This window comes from Tyto alba, unplaced genomic scaffold (genome assembly GCF_018691265.1).
Source record: "Tyto alba isolate M040663 unplaced genomic scaffold, T.alba_DEE_v4.0 Super-Scaffold_7, whole genome shotgun sequence".
In the NCBI taxonomy this organism is placed as follows: domain Eukaryota; kingdom Metazoa; phylum Chordata; class Aves; order Strigiformes; family Tytonidae; genus Tyto; species Tyto alba.
The window spans coordinates 23,493,285-23,512,434 of record NW_024881328.1 but is presented as its reverse complement, the minus strand read 5'-3'; the positions used below and the strand labels follow the sequence as shown (position 1 = coordinate 23,512,434).

At 36.6% G+C, this 19,150-nt stretch overlaps 1 protein-coding gene across 4 annotated transcripts in view; it reads left to right on the top strand.

Annotated features, from left to right (window-relative positions):
* The window catches only part of SLC25A12 (solute carrier family 25 member 12), a 52,496-nt gene that overhangs the window by 20,877 nt on the left and 12,469 nt on the right, over positions 1–19,150 (top strand). For 3 of the 4 annotated variants that reach the window (XM_032989773.2, XM_032989770.2, XM_032989772.2), the window contains exons 6-13: positions 1,284–1,430; positions 2,460–2,598; positions 4,011–4,104; positions 4,734–4,818; positions 11,158–11,242; positions 11,709–11,867; positions 15,100–15,152; positions 15,339–15,419. In XM_032989773.2, the coding sequence (XP_032845664.1) occupies positions 1,284–1,430; positions 2,460–2,598; positions 4,011–4,104; positions 4,734–4,818; positions 11,158–11,242; positions 11,709–11,867; positions 15,100–15,152; positions 15,339–15,419 (843 nt within the window). The remainder of the gene's footprint in view (positions 1–1,283; positions 1,431–2,459; positions 2,599–4,010; positions 4,105–4,733; positions 4,819–11,157; positions 11,243–11,708; positions 11,868–15,099; positions 15,153–15,338; positions 15,420–19,150) is intronic. The other variant, XM_032989771.2, reaches the window with a different exon arrangement.

Below are 19,150 nucleotides of genomic sequence, written 5' to 3'. Positions count from 1 at the left end.
GCAGATTCTAGCAAAACATGTCTAACTAAATAGGATCTGAGGTCTATATTGTAAATGGACATATTGGTGTTTGGCACAGTCTTTCAAGGTTGCAGTATAATGTGGTGTTACTTTCAAGGAATAAACTGTGTCCTGTATTTGATACTGCATATTTTAAGTGATTCCAGGAATGAATTTGGAACACTAGTGCAGAAAAAAAATCACAGCTCTAGTGAGAAGAATCTTTGTTGTGAACCCAGAGCAAAATTATAAATATCTGTTCTGTTTTTATTGTTCCAAGATACTGTCATGTAAGATACAGTAACATCTTACTGTCATCATATAATAAAAACCCTTGATAGGGAAGGGTGGTATGGAGTGTGGTAATTTGAATCTGTACACAAGATGGATACTGTTGTCCCTCCTTTTATATCAGGTTGTTTTTCTTATTTGGTTTAACAGGATCTTGTGGGGTTTGGGACTTGGATAAGAGCTGGCTTGTTGCACCGTGATCTAGAAAACCTTGATCTTGAGGTTATAAGACTTGAGAAATTACTGTAAAGGTGATACAAGCTACATAGTTTGTCCTCTTATTGTCTGTCAGAACATGGTTATTATTTTAGCTGCTTCTAGAGGTCTGAATGACAGCTGAAAGTGCTTTATTGTTTGCTTGAATAGAAGGAAACAACTTTTTCTGGACACAGAATTTAGAACCATCATTATTATCTTGAGGTTAGGTTACTGCAGTGTGCTTTTTATGAAGGTTTTTACAGATTGTATAGGAGTTTTAAATTACCTGAAATGAGTGGCCATTTCTGACATTATGGGAGGTAGCTGTTGGGGGCAGTCTAAATCTATATTATATAATTTTCACTGTTGTCCTGTTTATTTTCAAGTATTTTTCAATGAGTTAGTTTATAATAGCCCAGTCATATTTCATCTTGGAAGTGTAAGAGATCAGCTCACTTTGAGTCTTTAAGATCAGTATCAGAAGTTTCTCCAGCAGTTAAGTATTTAATAAAGGAATAGAAAGCAGACAGGACATGGGTATGTGAAGTTTAGTGAGCGTGCATATTTCCTTACAGTTGAATTGAAGCTTTTCTTTGACAGAAAAATGAATCTGTGGATAGAATCAGTATGCAGACTTCTTGTTGAGCTGGCCTTGCAAGTTTAAACTGCAGCTGTGCAGTGGTCTACGTGCACAGATGTATTGAGGCATGCTGTAAGAATATGAGATTAGTGAGAGTTTTGTGAACAATGAGTTACAGAATTTGCTTCTAATCTACTATTTCTGAACATTCTAGGAGCTGCAGTCAGAACACGCAAGACAAGCCTTTGCATTGAAGGACAAAAATAAAAGTGGTATGATAACTGGGCTGGACTTCAGTGACATCATGGTTACCCTTCGTTCACATATGCTAACTCCATTTGTGGAAGAAAATTTAGTTTCAGTAAGTGTAAAGAAAAGTGCCTTGAATTCAGTGTTTAATAGCTGTACAGTTTTAAGATGTTACTGCTTCTCTCCCACTTTATCATCTCCTACCTGTTTATCACTGCCTTGGTGCTAGAGATGAACAGTGGGCAGGGTGAAACATGTCAGAAGTAGTAGAAAAGTCTGGCAGTCCAGTCTACATGCTTAAAGTGCTGTTGGAAACAGTTTGAGTTAGTCTACTGTGCTTTCCACTAAAGCAGGTCAAACTGTACGTCGCACAAAAAGAACATTCATTTAGGACAAAAGAATCTAATTTTTATATTTAAGTATATGACAGATCTCAAAAGGTGGAGACTACTTACAGTTTTACCCTTTCATATACTCTTATAGTCTTTTCCAGATCAGAAATTGGAAAATCAATTGTAGATTCTAGAGGCAGAATGGTTACAGCTGTGATGGTCTGGGAAGATCTGTAGGTAAAGTAATGGCATAAAAGTTATAAACTGAAAGTATATAGTATAAAAAAGTATGCAAGTATGAAAGTTATATAAAATACAAAGTAATAACTTTTATCTTACTATTTTACCTATAAATCTTGCCTTGCCTAACTAATAAGGCCTACCATCTTCTGTAAAATATATATTATCTACTAACTTTAGACTTTGAAATAAATGGACACTGTGGTATTCGATGCAAGGAGTCAGTGCGTTTAGATAAAGTAGCATTTAGATGCATTTCACTATTAGAAATAGAGAGTATTAGAGAAATATTCAGTGACACATTTAGTGTGTGTATCAGATAAATTGAATAATAATCTACTTAAATTATCATCTTCTGATCATTTCCTAATGTCCAGTTTTTACCAAAAAATAGTATCTTGTCTAATAATTTTCCCCTCATGTTTGTATTAAAAATATCTTAAAACTACAGGAATAGAAAGATATCTTTAGTTCTTTCCTTATTTGCCCAAATGGATGTTTCTGTAGTTTGTAATAAGATGTCATAAAAGGGCTTAAGGCACTTAACTGCATTCATTTCATTTTTAAAGGTAGCTGGCGGAACTGTTTCACATCAGGTCAGCTTCTCCTATTTCAATGCATTTAATGCCCTTCTGAATAACATGGATCTTGTTAGGAAGATATACAGTAATATAGCAGGTACAAGAAAAGATGTTGAAGTCACAAAAGGTAAAGTATATTTCCTTTTTATTAAGATTCCATTTTATTAACATTTTATTAATTTTTAGTTCTGTCCGTGTTGTAATCTGATGTTGGATATGGGTTAAGGCAAGTCGGAAGCTGCAATAGTATGCAAGGTTAGGGCTACTGTGAAGGTGTTTAAAGGGTGATTTTCATCCTCACATGTTGGTAATGATTTCTGGCTAGCTCATCAAGGAGAAGAATTGGGATTCTGGCAGGAGCTGTGTAGGCCTTATTAGTTTGAATGGATAACTGCAAGTCAGTATATTATTAAGGATTTTACCACTCCTTGAAAGGGATACATGGTTGCTTAGAGATAGAAAGTACCTAGGGAATGTGATAGAATGGATTATGTTTAAAAATCCATCATCAGTAATCTCCACGTTGTTTTAGCTCTAATTACTTTATCCATGATTAAATCTGTTTTTGACAAATGGTAATAATATATAACTTCTTAGTGCTTACTTGCCTGAGTGGTTTTATCTATAGTTTTTGTCCATTAGGACATAGTTAATCCCTGTGCATATGAAAGGTTGCCTTATTTCAGTCTTGCCACAGGCATGGGTGGACTGCTTTTGTAGTCATTTTATGACAGATTTGATCACTGATTTTATTACCTATATGGATGGGACCAGCCAAGCCTGTGTGTGGTAAAAAGCATGCCAAGTTTGTTGCTTTGGAGTTGTTTTTATTTATTTATTTTATTTTATTTTATTTTATTTTATTTTTCCTTCTTTGTTTGGCTTATGTTCATATGCTCTGCATACCTTTCATCCATAAAGTAAAGCATAAAACACCTGTTCTCATCCTCCAAATTGTGCTAACAAGTAGCCTTGCAATGTTTTTTGGTGGAGAGGCGTAAATACACCTTGCTTGGATTTGTATTGTGAAAAAAAACTACTGTGTTTTAACTACTCAGACTTGCCAATTATGTTATGACCATGTTGTGTATTTTGGCTAGATGAGTATCTAAGCTTGGGGTCATTTAGAACTGTCAGAGAAAGAAATCTGGACATGATGGCAATAGATGAGTCAGTTGCCCTTAAAGCTGTGAATAATGGACCGTTATTCTGTTCTGTTCTGTTTTGCAGAACTTCAGAAACAAGAATCACAAATTGTGGGTGTGGTTTTATTAAGGTTGCTAATATGAAGATTTTTGTTGACTTTGATGAATTCTTACTGTAAATCGGAGTTGTGAGTCAGACTTGCTCTGTGTCACAAAGGCCTGTTTCAAGATAGATGTTCTAAAGATATCTTTTCCCTTTGCATTATGGATTTTTCTTCTGAAAATGATAGTGCTAGATTTCATTTTTATGCTATTAAAGTTATTTGTGAGCATTTAAAGAGGAAATTTGACAAATAACACAATTGCTTTATTTCTCATTCCCTTTTAAATCCAGAGGAATTTACCCACTCTGCAATTCGCTTTGGACAAGTTACACCACTGGAAATAGATATTCTCTACCAACTTGCAGATTTATACAGTGTTACTGGGTAACATAATAATTTTATAATTTTACAATCATTATTTTGATGTTTTCTGGGTAAAAACTACTAATTTTCATTTAATTTTAAAAAGTTTTGTGTTCCATTGTATTTCATTACAGTAATTTATTCAATGTAAACTGACTTTGGTGTATGCATGGGTTTTGGAAGTGAATTGTGTGTATCAAGCACAATTATTAATTGTTGTATTATTGATATACACTAAAATAGCATTAATAATACATTACAGTAGTCCCAAAAGGCTACAATACACTGGTATTACTAAGTATTGATGATGTTTTTGTGTGGGTCTATTAACACATGTGAAATCTTAGGTAGGAATGCTTAGAAATAGTTTAATTTGTGTATTATATCCTTTATTACTAGTAATCAAGAACTGGCTTCTGAATAATCCAAGCTCCCTTTATCTCCACTCGCAAGCTACAAGAAGAGAATGCCCTTCCAACTCCAAGCATTATTTATTGCAGCATAGCAGACTTCTTAGATGTGCATTCAAATGTGACAGGTGTTATTTTTAAACTCAGGACATATTCTGTGGGGTGTGTCCAGGAATACTGTATTGAATATGATTGATGTTTTATCTAACAGTAATTTGCTTTTCTCTGCCTTGTGTAAAGGCGCTTAACTTTGGCAGATGTTGAGAGAATAGCACCACTGGCAGAAGGTGCATTACCTTACAACTTGGCAGAACTCCAGAAACAGGTAGGTAGAAGAATAAAATTGTTGAAGTTAAGTGAATGTTTACATGTAATTGCATACAAAAAATAATAATAATACACTTTAAACAGATTCCTAAAAAATGAAACATACTGCACATGTTGCTATAAGGATAGAAATGGGGCAGACTATTGAGTATGTGTCTAAACAAGATATTAGATGCCATATTGAAAGATGGCCTGTTTAGATATGAGCATGTATAGATGGATTCCTTAATGTGAATACATTTATTCACTCCTGAAAAGGCCTTTTACTTCACTAAATAATCTAACTCTGTAATCATAAAATTATTGTTAGATAGTGTGGTGAGTTGACTCTGGCTGCCAACCAAAGCAGCAATATCACTTCCCTCCTCAGCTGGACGGGAGAGAGAAAATACAACAAAAGGCTCATGGGTTGAGGTAAGAGCAGGGAGATCACTCAGTAATTACTGTCATGGGCGAAACGGACTTGACTTGGAGCAATCAGTCTCATTTATTACTGATCTGAATCAGAGTAGGATAATGAGAAAATAAAAACTGAATCTTAAAAGACCCTCACTTCTTCCTGCACTTAACTTTACTCCTGAATTCTCTACTTTCTCCCCTCACAGCAGTGCAGGGGCATGGGGAATGGGGGTTGCAGCCAGTTTATCACACATTCTCTGCTGCTTCTTACTCCTCATGGGGAGGACTCCTCACACTCTTCCCCTGCTCTAGCATAGGGTCCCTTCCATGGGAGACAGTCTTCCATGGACTTTTCCAATGTGAGTCCTTCCCACAAGCTGCAGCTCTTCAGTAACTGTTCCAGTGCGGGTCCCTCCCACGGGGTGCAGTCCTTCAGGAACAGACTGTTCCAGCGTGGGTCCCTCACGGGGTCACAGGTCCTGCCAGCAAACCTGCTCCAGTGTGGGCTCCTCTCTCCACGGGCCCACAGGTCCTGCCGGGAGCCTGATCCGGCGCAGGCTTCCCATGGGGTCACAGCTTCCTTCAGGCACATCCATCTGCTCCAATGTGGGGTCCCCCATGGGCTGCAGGTGGAGATCTATCCACCGTGGACCTCCATGGGCTGCAGGGGAGAGCCTGCCTCACCATGGTCTGTACCACAGGCTGCAGGGGAATTTCTGCTCCAGCGCCTGGAGCACCTCCTCCCCTCCTTCTTCACTGGCCTCGGTGCCTGCAGAGTTGTTTCTCTCACATATTCTCACTCCTTTCTCTGACTGCAATTGCTTTCCCACAGTTTTTTTTTTTTTCCTTTCTTAAATACGTTATTCCCAGAGGCATTACCACCATCGCTGAGGGGCTCGGCCTTGTCCAGCAGCAGGTGTGACTTGGAGCCGGCTGCATCAGCTCTATCGGACATGGGGGAAGCTTCTAGCAGCTCCTCACAAAAGCCACCCCTGTAGCCCCCCCTGCTACCAAAACCTTGCCATGCAAGCCAAATACAGAAAGTAAAAAATATGAGTATTAAATTAAAAGCTTAAAAATGGGTCTTTTTTGAAAAATTGGATGAAATGATTGGCTTTACTATTATCTGAAGTGATAATTGAATTTTACTGTACTTGTTGGCCATCTGACCTAGACAGTAGAAGGGGAATTAAAATTTCTTGGGACTGATGAAAAGGGTAGAATTAGAAGATGGAAAATACCAGAGTAGAATGTTAACCCTCTATTTCTCCAGACTTCACATTCATGTTAACTATGACAAAAGCAAAGCTAGTATCTTTATTAAACATATACATGTATAGTATAGCATAAGAGTCCCAGGCTGTGCAGTAGGATTTTGATTATAAATTGTTTCTTATTTCAGTGTCTCTTTTACAACTGTAAAAACTGAAGATTTGGGACCAAACATTATGCAGGTGTTCAGCTTATGTTTAGACAGTTACTGGGTGTCATGCTACTCACATCCAGGAGTATAGGTTTCAAGTTTGTGTTAAAAATAAATCTAGATTTTGGGGGCTTATCTTCACTTTATTTTTGGTTCAGCATATAATCGGAGAGGTTTTCTTTTGCAAGCAGATCTGTCTAATGCTAATTAAGTTGTGAATTAAATTTTACTTTAGCCTTCATCAAAGGTTGAATCTGAAGTACTGCTGATACTGAAGCTTGCAACATAATGGGGCATCTGCTGTGCTGCTAATAGAAATATTCTGTCCTATTCCATTCATATTCTAGGGAAATCTTTTTTTTCTGAAGCATTTTGTAGGTGACTGCTCTCACTAGAGTAATTCAGGGGGAATTAACTCAACTGTTACTAATGTAAAGATAGTAATTTTATTTAATAAAGAAAATCCCTGAAATTGTTACGCAGCAGACTCAGACAGACATACATACGTGGTGACTTACATGGTTGCATAATCATAAAATACATAGGCCGGTTGCACGTTGGTGTTTATTTGTTTTATGCAAAACAAAAAAAGTAGGATCTGATCTTAAAAGTTTCTGATGCTCAATCTTTTACTTCTTTTTACTGTTAGAACTTCATGAGAAATTTCAATTTCACACAGGTACATTTTTGAGTAAGCTTTACAACAAAATACAATAGTGTTTATTTTGCTCCAAGGATGTCCCTACATCCCCGTTTCCTCTGTAATATATAAAGGAAAATAGGATATCTAGTTCTTAATGTCTTGTATGAGCATATCCCATAGTTCTGACTAAATACATATTTGTGTACTCAGTAATAAATAAATAAAATTTTTCATCCTGAATGTTCCCATTTTCTTACAATGTCTAAACAACTCCAATCCTCTCTTTCAGTCTGTGTTAAGAGTTTATGGGATGCCTATCAAGACATCAGATGGCTCTGATTCCCATTTCTGATTCTGCTCCCAGCTGCCCACACCTCACTTGGTACACAGGCAGCTGAGCTTCTTGGGAATCAACTGCTGAACGGCCACATCTTGCAGCTCAGCATTTATGGCAATCTGATGCTGGTGATGAGTTGTGTTAAAATGCTGCTCCTGAATTGCATTGATTCAGCAACTGATTCCCAAGTAGCTCAGCCATCTGGGCTGTTGGGGCAGGAGGACATGCAGCTGGCAGCAATACCTTTGTCAGCCATTCCAAGCTACACTGTCTCCCATAAAGTGAAATTCAGATTCTCTACCCTGGTAATGCCAGTGACAGATTGTACTGTTGCAGGGTGGTCTGAGATAAAGTGGCAGCAGGGTGACAAAATCACCTGTGCCTTGTTCACCACATGAATGTCCTGTATTTGCCAGTGGATGAGTCCCAGGAGTCTTATCTGAAAATGAAAGCTTGCATTTATAAAGCCTTTTATTTCTTAGCTCACTTTTTATGCATATGGCAAAGAGGTTCCATTAAACAGTTATATTCACTACAAAATCTTAGAATATATATCAGTGACAGGAGAATCTTGAATTAGTTCAACTGCTATGGTTGAAAAATTGTCCTATACAGAATATAGCAAGTCTTCCATATATAGCACTTTTTGAGTGTATTTTGGTTACTGTTATTACAGATGGATTTGGTCATTTAGTTTTCTTTCAAAAAAATTGGTCTGAAACGCAGCATCTGGTCTGTTCTTAATGTTACCACTCCGTTGTCCTTAGGTGGTTAGACATATCTGTGCCAGTGAAAGTGTCCAGAACCTACTTAGTGGTAACAGGGTTCCTGTGGATTCCTGAAGACAAGGACGATGGAATAGATCGTTGCAGAAATGCATATACAATGGTTGTCCAGACTAATAAGAAATATTTTTGATGAAATTTTGTAATTACATTCCTAACTGCCGATTTTGGTTTTAATTAGTGTCTTTGTGGCACTCACCTTTCTGAGTAGACAAAATACTGACCTGTTTTATTTTATACTTCAGAATTACCTTTGTAACTTGGCACTATCATAAAATGAGCTCACTGATAAAAGTTTCAGTCATGACTAGAATTGAATATACTCTTTTCATGCTCTTGGAGTAATACACTATATTTTCATCCTATTCTACATTCTGTGTTGAGAGGACAGCAGAAAGTAAAGTCGTATGATTTTCTTTGATTTATAAGGAACAGTATTTTACTGGACCTTATCCTAAGTGAACTTTATATTACCTTATTTAACTGTATTGACAAAATGAAAGATAACCCTTCATGGAAGAAAGACTATCATCCCAGTGAGGTCCAGCTGTTCCTGAAAAAGTCAAACAAGTCTGTAATCACTTTTATATGATTTTAAAATTCCTTCTTAAAGGAAAAACTAAATTTTTACATAAAATCACTCTATGTAGATTTGGTGGAAATGGAAATTAGCCTGCTTTCAACCATGTTTACTTTATTGTCAATTTTTTCATTGTGTAAGATTTTCCTAAAGCCTAGCAGCTGAATATCCTATGGGGATGACAGATAGAGTAATTTTCTGTTTATAAATATTCATGATTTGAAAGCTATAGCATTAATTACATTCATTTACATATCCATCTGAACACACAAGTAAACTGCAAACTTTCTGAACACTTATTTAATAATATAAAAGTGACATTTCCTTCAGAAAGAATTTGATTTTTAACATCCAGTGATGTATTCATTAAGATTAATGTCTGAATGTAATGACTGGATTTTGATGAGGACTGTGTGGAGCTTAGAAGAAAAAGAATAACCTTAAAAACAGCTCAGAGGAAGCAGGTGTGCTAAACTAGGGGAAAATTTTTGTGGAATGAAGAATCAGTCCTGCTTCTAAGGCTTTTTGGGGTATTATTATTGCATGTGTCTTTTATTTGCATACATCAAAAGAAACATCTCTGTATTTTAGAATTTATTTTTGTGGTTACTTTGGTTTTATTGTGATTTTTTTTTTCTTTTTTTTAGATAGGAAAATTCAGTGTTCTGAGAATAGTGAGGACATTCCTCAGATTTATTGCTTCTCTTTGCTTGTAAAGGCAATACGTTTGATTTATGCTTTTTTTATGCTGGTCCACGTGTACGGTTTATAATTTTGGTGCTACCTAGAATTTCTCTGTTCTTCTCTGTTAAGCTGTATTGTCAGGGGAGGAAAATGTCTTGTGGAAGGAAATGGTGGTAGCTGTATCTTTTTATTCTGTGGAAAAACTGTATAAAATATAATTCATGTTTCTTTACAGATAATTACAATACCATCTTAATCTCACGGACTTTTGTCCTACATTGTGTACATACAGTATAACGTTACGCAATAAAGGCAGTTTTTTGCACATCCAATGTAATACCAGTCCAGAGTAGTTTACACTGAGGTACATGCTGTCTTTCTGTGGGTACTCCACTTTTCAGATCTCCTGTGAGCTGAACGTAATTTAGTTAAGTAGCCTTGGTGAGTTAGCTGTGAAATGTGCATGCAGTAATCTTTGTGGAGAATTAATAATGTGCATCAGAGCAGAGCCTCCTGTAGCAGTCTGAGGTCTGTATGCATTCCAGCTGTGCTGTCAGGGCCGCATCTGCTAACAATACAAGGTGCTTTTAAGAAAAACAAGTTTATGTTTGGGAGATGGGTTTTAGTATCTGCTTTAGCATGGAATTTAACAGATAATATCTTGGCCACTTATATAGCCCAGACAAGTTATACTGCATAATATAAATTCTTCTGTAATACCTTTGTTTATATTTGGAAGAAAATTTGACCCATCTTGTGTACTTTTTAGTGCAAGTTTGTGGACACTTACATCTTATTTATCAGTTACCTTGTTTCTAATATGATTACGATTCTCTGCAAGTATTTTCTGTGCAGACTTGTATTTATTTAGAACATTAATGTATTTATAGTAGTGTATGTGATTGAAGTGAGTGAGGTCTTCATTGTATCTGTAAATTATCAACTTCCTGAAAAAGAACTGTGGAGAATACTTTAGGGAATCATTGAATTTTTGCTTGTTTTGAAGACATGAAATGTCATGCTTATGCTAGGTATTAATGTATATGTAATCTTAAAATATATCCCATGCTGATAGATGTTCTCTGTGAAATACTGAATTCCTTTTGAGATACTGAATTTTATTTGAGCCAAAAGGGGGTTCCATGCCTTACAAATTCAAAGGCAACATAATGGAAAATAGCAAAGGTGATTTGAGTTTCTGTCTACATGTTCTTGACCATAGCTATTTCAGTTGTACTAGGAATATGTAAGGAAGAATATTTTCTGAAAAGAGTATTTGAAAAATGTGAAATGTGTTTCATTCATTAGGTGTAATGGAAGTTACATAGTAAATTTTTTTTTCCCCCTCCTTAATGTAAAGCTTCCAATTTTTATCAGATTCTTTCTGTAATGTTATAAAAGCCAATTCACAGCCATCTTTGTTTTCCCATGCAGATTTTAAAGCCTTTTTTTTTTTTTTCTTTTTCTTTCTTCTCTCCTCACACAGCAGTCTTTTGGAGAGTTAGGCAGGCCTATCTGGCTCCAGGTAGCCGAGTCAGCTTACAGGTTCACTTTGGGCTCAATTGCTGGAGGTGAGTAATATTTCTGGGTTTTTTTTTTCAAGCTTGGGTTAGTTTAACACTGTCTTACCAGACTGTGTGGTCACATCTAAGGTACATTTTTTAGTTACACACGTGAAGAATTCGAGGGTGGAACCACTTTTGTTTGTGCCATTCCCTTTCTTTCCATATCACTTCTGTTCTAGTATCCATCCACAGTCCTCTGAAACTCTACTCCAGTAATGAATTTCCTTACTGGTAATTCAGACTGGTTTCATTTGTTCTACACACCTTGTTTTATGTAATAGCGTAATTCATTCTCCTTGAAACTTTTTTCTAGACTTTCAGTATTGTCCTTTCTTACTTCCAATGTATCAGAGATCTTACCAGCTTATATATTCTTTGTGTTTAAATAAACATTGTAGGAAATCATCATAATAATTATATACTACTACAACAACGATGTTGCAGAAATAATACTCCAAATGCTTTCTTACAGCTGTTGGTGCTACTGCTGTATACCCCATAGACCTGGTGAAAACTCGCATGCAGAATCAGCGTTCTTCTGGTTCAGTCGTAGGAGAGCTGATGTATAAAAACAGCTTTGACTGCTTTAAAAAGGTTTTGCGTTTCGAAGGCTTTTTTGGTCTTTACAGAGGTAAGTGAATAAAAAAAAAATCAAGTCGGGGATTTGCTGCCCTGTTTTTTAATACCTCAACAACTAGTTTCTTATTGGAAAACCAGGAAACTTGATATCATATACAATTTTGCTTGTTTCATAGAGCTCAGGATTTCTCTTCCCTTGAGCACCATCCATCATAAACAATTGCTGGGAAAAACTGCATTTTTTTGTTGTTACTGATCTGTTCCTTGCTGTTTAGGTTGTTTAAAGTCCTAATTTCTGTGGTGTGAGTGTTGTGGATATGATTATCTCATAAACTGAGGATTGTAACTTTTGGCTGGTGGAAAACACCAGGAACAGATTAGCATCTGAGGAATAAAGATCCATTTTACTGCAAATATTTTTTGTTAAGAGGCAAAAGACAGTAATTTTGAAATGTATCTGCTAAACTGGATGCCAGATCTTAAGCCTTATACTTTTGCAGGTAGTAGGACTTGTTTTATGATTTTATTGTGTGAACAAGTAATTGCATCCTGTTGTTGTATTATGTTGCTCTATTTTACTTTAAAATATCAACAGTGGAACTCAGATAAGTTGTAATTTAAAAAAAGAAAAAAACCTCATCTATAATATAGGTTAAGAATTCAAAGCAACTTTTTATCAGTTTTATCAGTTAGATTGAAAGCTATCTTGTATCTTGTTTTAGCTTAGAAGATTCTGAAAGGGTTTTTATTAATTTATTTAATTAAGGTCGTTTACATAGAGGTTGTATTGTAGCCAGTCCTCTGAAACTGATACTTAGTTGAATTCTCTATTTTTAATTGTCATTTCATGTAACTTAGTGAAATGAACAATTTTCATAAGGATCAGTAAGGTACTTATTAATTGGCATGCTTTTTTTTAGTTGGAGCAAAGTCACTTCTGTGATGGTCAAAATCTTTTTTTCTGCTTTGCAATGTGTTCTGTCAGTGAAGAAGCTGAACAGTGTCATTTAAGGACAGTATCTGTTAAGTTTCTGCATGTGAAAGTCTGTGGATTCTGGCTAAAGAGTTTTTTGTAATCTTGCAAGATTTTGCTATGCGAGTGAGCACAGGGAGGAATAAATCAGTGAAAATGTTAATGAAATAGCTGTAATCTCTGTAAATCATGTTTTACTGGTAAACTGGTTTCCTTTTTTGTTGCTAAATCCTTCACAAAAGCAAACAGTTCTTGAATTACAGTTATGAGACTATTTCTACAGTGCTGTTCTACAGTACTGTTTTCTTCCTCTTCCTGCCCTGCCCCCACACCACATGGTTTTGCACATCAGCTTCTAAAAATGAACATTTGTTATTTTTATTTTTGTTTACTAACCTTTCTCAAGCACTTTGAAATCAAGGATGATTTAATTGATAGTTAAAAGCAACACTTTACACTTGAGAAAAAATGTGTTTTTAAAAGAATATTAGTTTGTTAAACTTTTTAGTAGTCTGTTTAATAACTGTCTTTAAGATTGTTTAGTATAAGGTATTCATGTAGCTGTTTTGAAAATGTTACAGTTAATGGTCAGCGTTTTACTAAGGTCTTGGGCTCATAGAATTAGATGCTCTGTGTAAGTAAATTAAACTAAACAACAGAAACAGTTATGTAGTTGACTGTGGGTCTGTTAGAGGGTTCTTGTATTCCCAAACTGGATTATCCTAATTGTATTGTAATATAATGGTATAATGTAGTCATTTACTGCAATTTAAAAAATATGAACTGGAGAGTTCATGTTTTTAAATAAAAACATATAATTTTTGGTCCAGAAAATCAGGGCACTTTTGAATCCTGGCATCCAACTTCAGAACTAATGAAGTATCTTCTGAGGTCCCTCACTAGACCATGCAGAGTTCCAGGTTCTCTGGCACACCAAATGTGTGTGCCCACTAAGTTCAGCTGAATAAATGGGAGTGGGGGGGGATTGTCTTGTGGTGTTTTGTCTGGTAGTTTTGGGATTTTAAAGTCTAGGCACTGGAGAGCTGGATTTTCTTTTCATGGTAGATCAGAGATTCAGGCTGGGAGGGCAGCATTTCTTTTTGTTATTGTCAGCCTTTATTTGTATTTAATAACTACCTTTCCTCAGCGTAGGAAGTCTGTAAATCGCACAGAAAGTACTGTGTTGGAAGAAAACACTACGGTGCATATATTACCTGCTTCATTTTCAATTTAGGTGTGTTTGCTCTGAGCTTCCTTTTAAGGAAGTAGTATTAAAAATCTGCAGGCTGAGCACTTCTGGTAATTTTGAACTTTTAAAATGAATTTTTAGCTATTATTCTTTTCCCTTAATGGATAGTGGAAATCTATTGCTGTTATCTGATATAATTAGCATGGGATTTTTTGTTAGTTAACTGGCAAGTGCTTTTGACAAACTGATATTCCCTAACCATGAAATAACATTAGGAAATTAACCGTTCTAATAAAAATAAGCCTTTTAAGTTTTATAACCTATACATATGCCAAAAGACTGTGGAGAAAATGGATTTAAAAATAACAGATACTGTTATAATCTTGTATGTTTGGAAGTTAAGACTGCCATCTACTGATTTTTTTCTTAAACCTATTAGTGCCTGGAAAAGTGTATATGCTTTTGTCAAATGGCAGTTCATTTTGATAGTAGCTATTTTCCAAGAGCGAGGGCCTTTTCAAAATCTGTTTCTGCCCACTGGTGCTTCTTCTTGGTGAAGTAAAAAGTCCTTAATAGCAATAGGGTTTAAAGAAGTTAATGCTACCATATTGGACTGAACAAGAGAAAATCCTTTATATCCTTAGTTGACTGGAGACTTGAGAAAACTCAGATTAGTGAGCCAAGTAGAAGTGAGTTAATAATTTATCGTGGTCATGTGTATAGGTCACAATTACTTTCCTATTTTAAAAAGTAATTGCAAGCTTTATGGGAAAATTATATTAAGGGGCTAAAAAAGCCAAACAAACTCATACGTAGTAGACATATCCAAGGTGAATGTTCAGTCTTTACCCTTTTTTTCCTTCTGTACAGCAAGAGCATCAGGCTTGACTTGGTTGTGGAAGGAGGATCTGGTCATCCTTTTCATTACCATTTTCAACAGAAATCTTAATATAAAATTGTATTGATATGAATATACAGTGTTGTAGCAGCATCACATACTTAAATGCCATCCACCTCAAAGGATATCCCATGTGCAGAAAGGCATTTCTGTAGAGCTCTTATAAAATACTAGTTTCTGTATTAGGAAGATAATGTTGCCTTATGATGTCTTTGTTTCTATAGGCTTGTTACCACAGCTGATAGGTGTTGCTCCAGAAAAGGCTATTAAGCTAACTGTACGTATCTTTTTTTTTTTTTTCCTGACATCCTTTTGTTTGTTAACATACACAGGATTTATTTCCTAAAATGTGTGAAAGATGACCACTTACAAGCACTCTAATATATATGGTTTCAGATGTACTTGATATATGCTAATAAGGAGGAAAAATAAAATTATGTGTAATGTATTGTATCTTTATTAGGTTAATGACTTTGTCAGAGACAAATTTACTAAGAAAGATGGTTCCATTCCACTCCCCGCAGAGGTCCTTGCTGGAGGCTGTGTAAGTATCTGTCCTGTACTGCTAGGAAAAATTGATTCCTGGTCACGTGCAGTATAGTTGGAATGATAGTTAATGGGTGCGGTTTGTTGATTTGAACAGAACTGTTGTTTTTTCTCCCACTCACAAGAACTAAAAAAAGTAATTTTTGCTTTGCATACTTCTGAGTTGAGTTCCCTTGGAATTATGTGCTTGAACAACTTCTTTTGTCTGAGTTTCAAACTTTCAGTTTCAGCACTGGTTTTATTCACAAAAGGATAAAAAGAGGGTGCCCTTTCTCCCCTTCCATACTTTTGCTCGGGTTGATGTTCATGGTTAGTTTGGAAAGATACAGGTAGTCCTTGAGAATGGATTATAGAGATCATGTTTTGAGTTTCCTTTGGTGGGGGTGGGGAGCTTGAACCGTTTAAAAAAATCTATTTCTTGCTCAAGATTTTAAGAAGGAAAAGAAATACACTCTTCCACTTGCTATATGTGTCATTTTTCTGTTTGTGAACATGTGGGAAAACTGAACAGTGTAGTCTTACCTTTCAGATAATAGGTGTGAGTGAATTTTCTGTTTAAATGACTTCATATAAAATGTAGCTACGTTACTCCAGACACTAACTACATCTATCATCTAAATACAGTTCAAAAACAAATAGTGTTTTTGATGAGATTGAGTGCTGTAATTCAGTGGATCTCTTAACGATCAGTAAGGAGTTTGAATTGATATTGATGATAGATTTTTTTTGTTGTTGTTGTTTTGCACATTGGCTAATTTAATTTGTGGGACTCACAACTGTTGTTAACCCTATAGAATGTTTAAGGGTTGAGTTAGGTTTCTTTTGTAGTGGAGAACACTAATAACTTCCAGTTGAGTAGGCTGACAGGCTGGTATAAAACCTCCTCAGCTTACAACAAAACCTGGGGCAGAAAGGTTGTTGACCTCTGCAAACTTTTAATTCAAAGAAGCAGCCCTGAAGGGAGGCTGCTTATAGTTCTGCCTGATTGAATTTGGCATCCTGGTACATGCTTGAGTCTTCACCTGTCAGTGTACAAAGTTTATTTTCTGAGAAATGTGAGAAAGCAGCTGTGATGTGTAGCTAGCAAAAGACTAACCTTTTTCTGGAAAGCTCAGTAACACAAAAAGCACATACAGGTCATTTATAACAGAAGTGAATATAATACATTAGTGTTTTTCTCTGTGTTGTGGTTAAATTAATAATTAAAATCAAACATCTGATAATAAGTTTTATTATTTTACACTTTTATACTGAAATGTATAATAATAAATTCAATCTACATTAGAGGCATCTCCACTTCCTGGTAGGTACTCCTTTTTCAAAATAACTTGATTGTCTTACTGTAGTGAACATGCAAAAATTGGGGAGAAATCTGAATTTCAGATAAACTTGCAGAAATTTTGATGGTTCTGTGAAACTGAGCAGATTTATAATCTGTCCAAACACAACCTTTTCTTCTAGCTGACTGTCTTAGCTGATCTTCTCATCTCCTTTCTCAAGGTAATACTTATCTCACTCAATCTGGAAGAATTTTAAACAAAGTTGGCCTTTGTAGGAGAGGAGCTGGCCACAGTTTAGAAGCCTCAGGGATATTAATTTCTTTGTAGCGTCCTCTGGGTCATCTGATATCTAACCAGTTGATGACTTTTCTGTCTGTACTGCTGCTTAGTTCCATTTTAGCAATTTCTCTTCATCCTAAATACCAGAATCTTTATTAGCAAGCCTATACAGTTTATTGTAAAAGTCTGAAAGATTCAGTTGACTAAAGCAGTAGCAAGTTGATACGTTAGTCTTTCTCATCCTCAGTCCTTTTCGTCCTCATTGTGATAGCTCTTGGCTTTGTTGACTTGCTTGGAAATAGTGTTGATCCTCGTACTTCTGGTGTTCCTTGTATACTGTTTTTCTACAAAATATTACAAGACATAATCAACAGTTATATCTGAGGAAGTGCAAGTAAGCGTAGTCCCCTTCTATCTGCAGGGGCATGTAAGACTGTTTGGGTGATGCTACCTCTTTTCTTCATTTTTCCTTTATTCTATTCCTTTGCTGTCTGTTAGTACAAAATGATGGATCACCACAGGACTGTTTAGGTTTTATATATGCCAAAATTATTTTCAACATCTGCATTTGGGTAACTTGTCTTTTTTTGTAGCTTTTCTTTATTGTTCAGCACTTAAATATTTTGCTAATAGTACACTATAAATATAGGCTAAATTCAAAACATGCTTTTCACCTTGTCATAACATCAGAAGAAACAGTGTTATGACCGCATATAGTTCTCAGAGATGCACTTACTACTATCTCTGACCATCATGTGCCTGTGTTTAGTGTTGAACCTTCTCCTGATTAACAGGAATAATGCACTTTTTCATCATTTCTGGTATGGAACTGGTAGTGGATGAGCAAGATGAGCAAGCCATGTTTTCAGCTGTTCTATAGAGTTTTCAGCAGAGGCCCACCCTCTTGTGAGTTGCACAAAAGCACATTGTGCATGCCACAGTCCTCAGACAGGAACAAAAAACATTCTTGTGAGGAAGTGGAGGCAGCTTGGGAAAGGCTCAAACAGACCTAGGAAATTCTCTCTGGATGGCAGTGCGATCTCAAAGCCTACGTATGGTGTTACAGTCTTGTAAGACCCACACATGAGGATAGGTGAAACCTTCGACATTAAGACAGCGTGATTCAAGAGAACCTGTGTAGGCTGTTCATATCCTCAGCTCTGGAGTGTCTGCAAGAAGTGCTGTACCATCCAGCAAAGGGGCTGCCCACAGGCATGTGCCTCCTCCAGAAACAGTAACTCCGAGAGACTGGATCTCTTTGGCTAAAATTTTACTTCTCAGTTACTCTCAGCTCCTGTAAGGTTATGGAAAAAACTCCCATTCGAGGAAACGTTTTCATTCTCATAGCCATTAACACAGACACCCGCCCATGCAGTGGCCTGTCTGTTGTCTTTCCTTCCTTACTGCAGGGCAGGGACCTCCCGCAGGCAGCCCGTGCCCTGTGCTCCTTGAAACCTACCTGCTAGCTGCTGGGCAATGTAAATGTCACTGGGAAGTGCTGGGTCTGCTCTGTCAGACCCCAAATATTCCCAGCTGCTCCTGGGCTGTAGCTGTATTTGAAATCTGCAGAACAGCTACACGGGGCAGCTCAGTTACAGCGGTCAGGTCATATCTGTCAATGAAAGGGCTCTGCTCCCTGATGGATGAAGCTGATATCTCATCTTCCCACCTTCCCGAGAGTATGCTGGTTTGTTAATCATCAACAGCACTATCCGCACTTACACATGTTCAGAGCAAACAATTTCTTTCCCTACTGTTACTGTAATTAATTGAATTACATTTCATTGTAATTCAGTGATTAGCCTGTATTCCTGCCTTTGGAGTTTTCAGCTACAATTAGCTTTGAGTTGCAGGGGGACTGAGTGAGGCTTCGGCAATGCTTTCCTGTATCCCGACAGCAGCTGGGGAAGCAGAGAGCGCATACCTGATATGGACAGTGCTTCTCAAAGGAGCTTACGCGCATGATGCATGTGAGTACACGGCGAAGGGCAGGGTGCTGTAGGGCAACTGTTGGTCCTCAGTTGGGAAGCGATATCGAAGTAGACATCTAATGCTGTGTAAATGATCCATAACTACTGTTACAGTAGACAAAGATGTTGTGATTTTAAGCTGTAGTTCCTGTGAGTTACACAGGGGGAAAAAAATGGATTCTCCCCATCAGTGCAGTGTT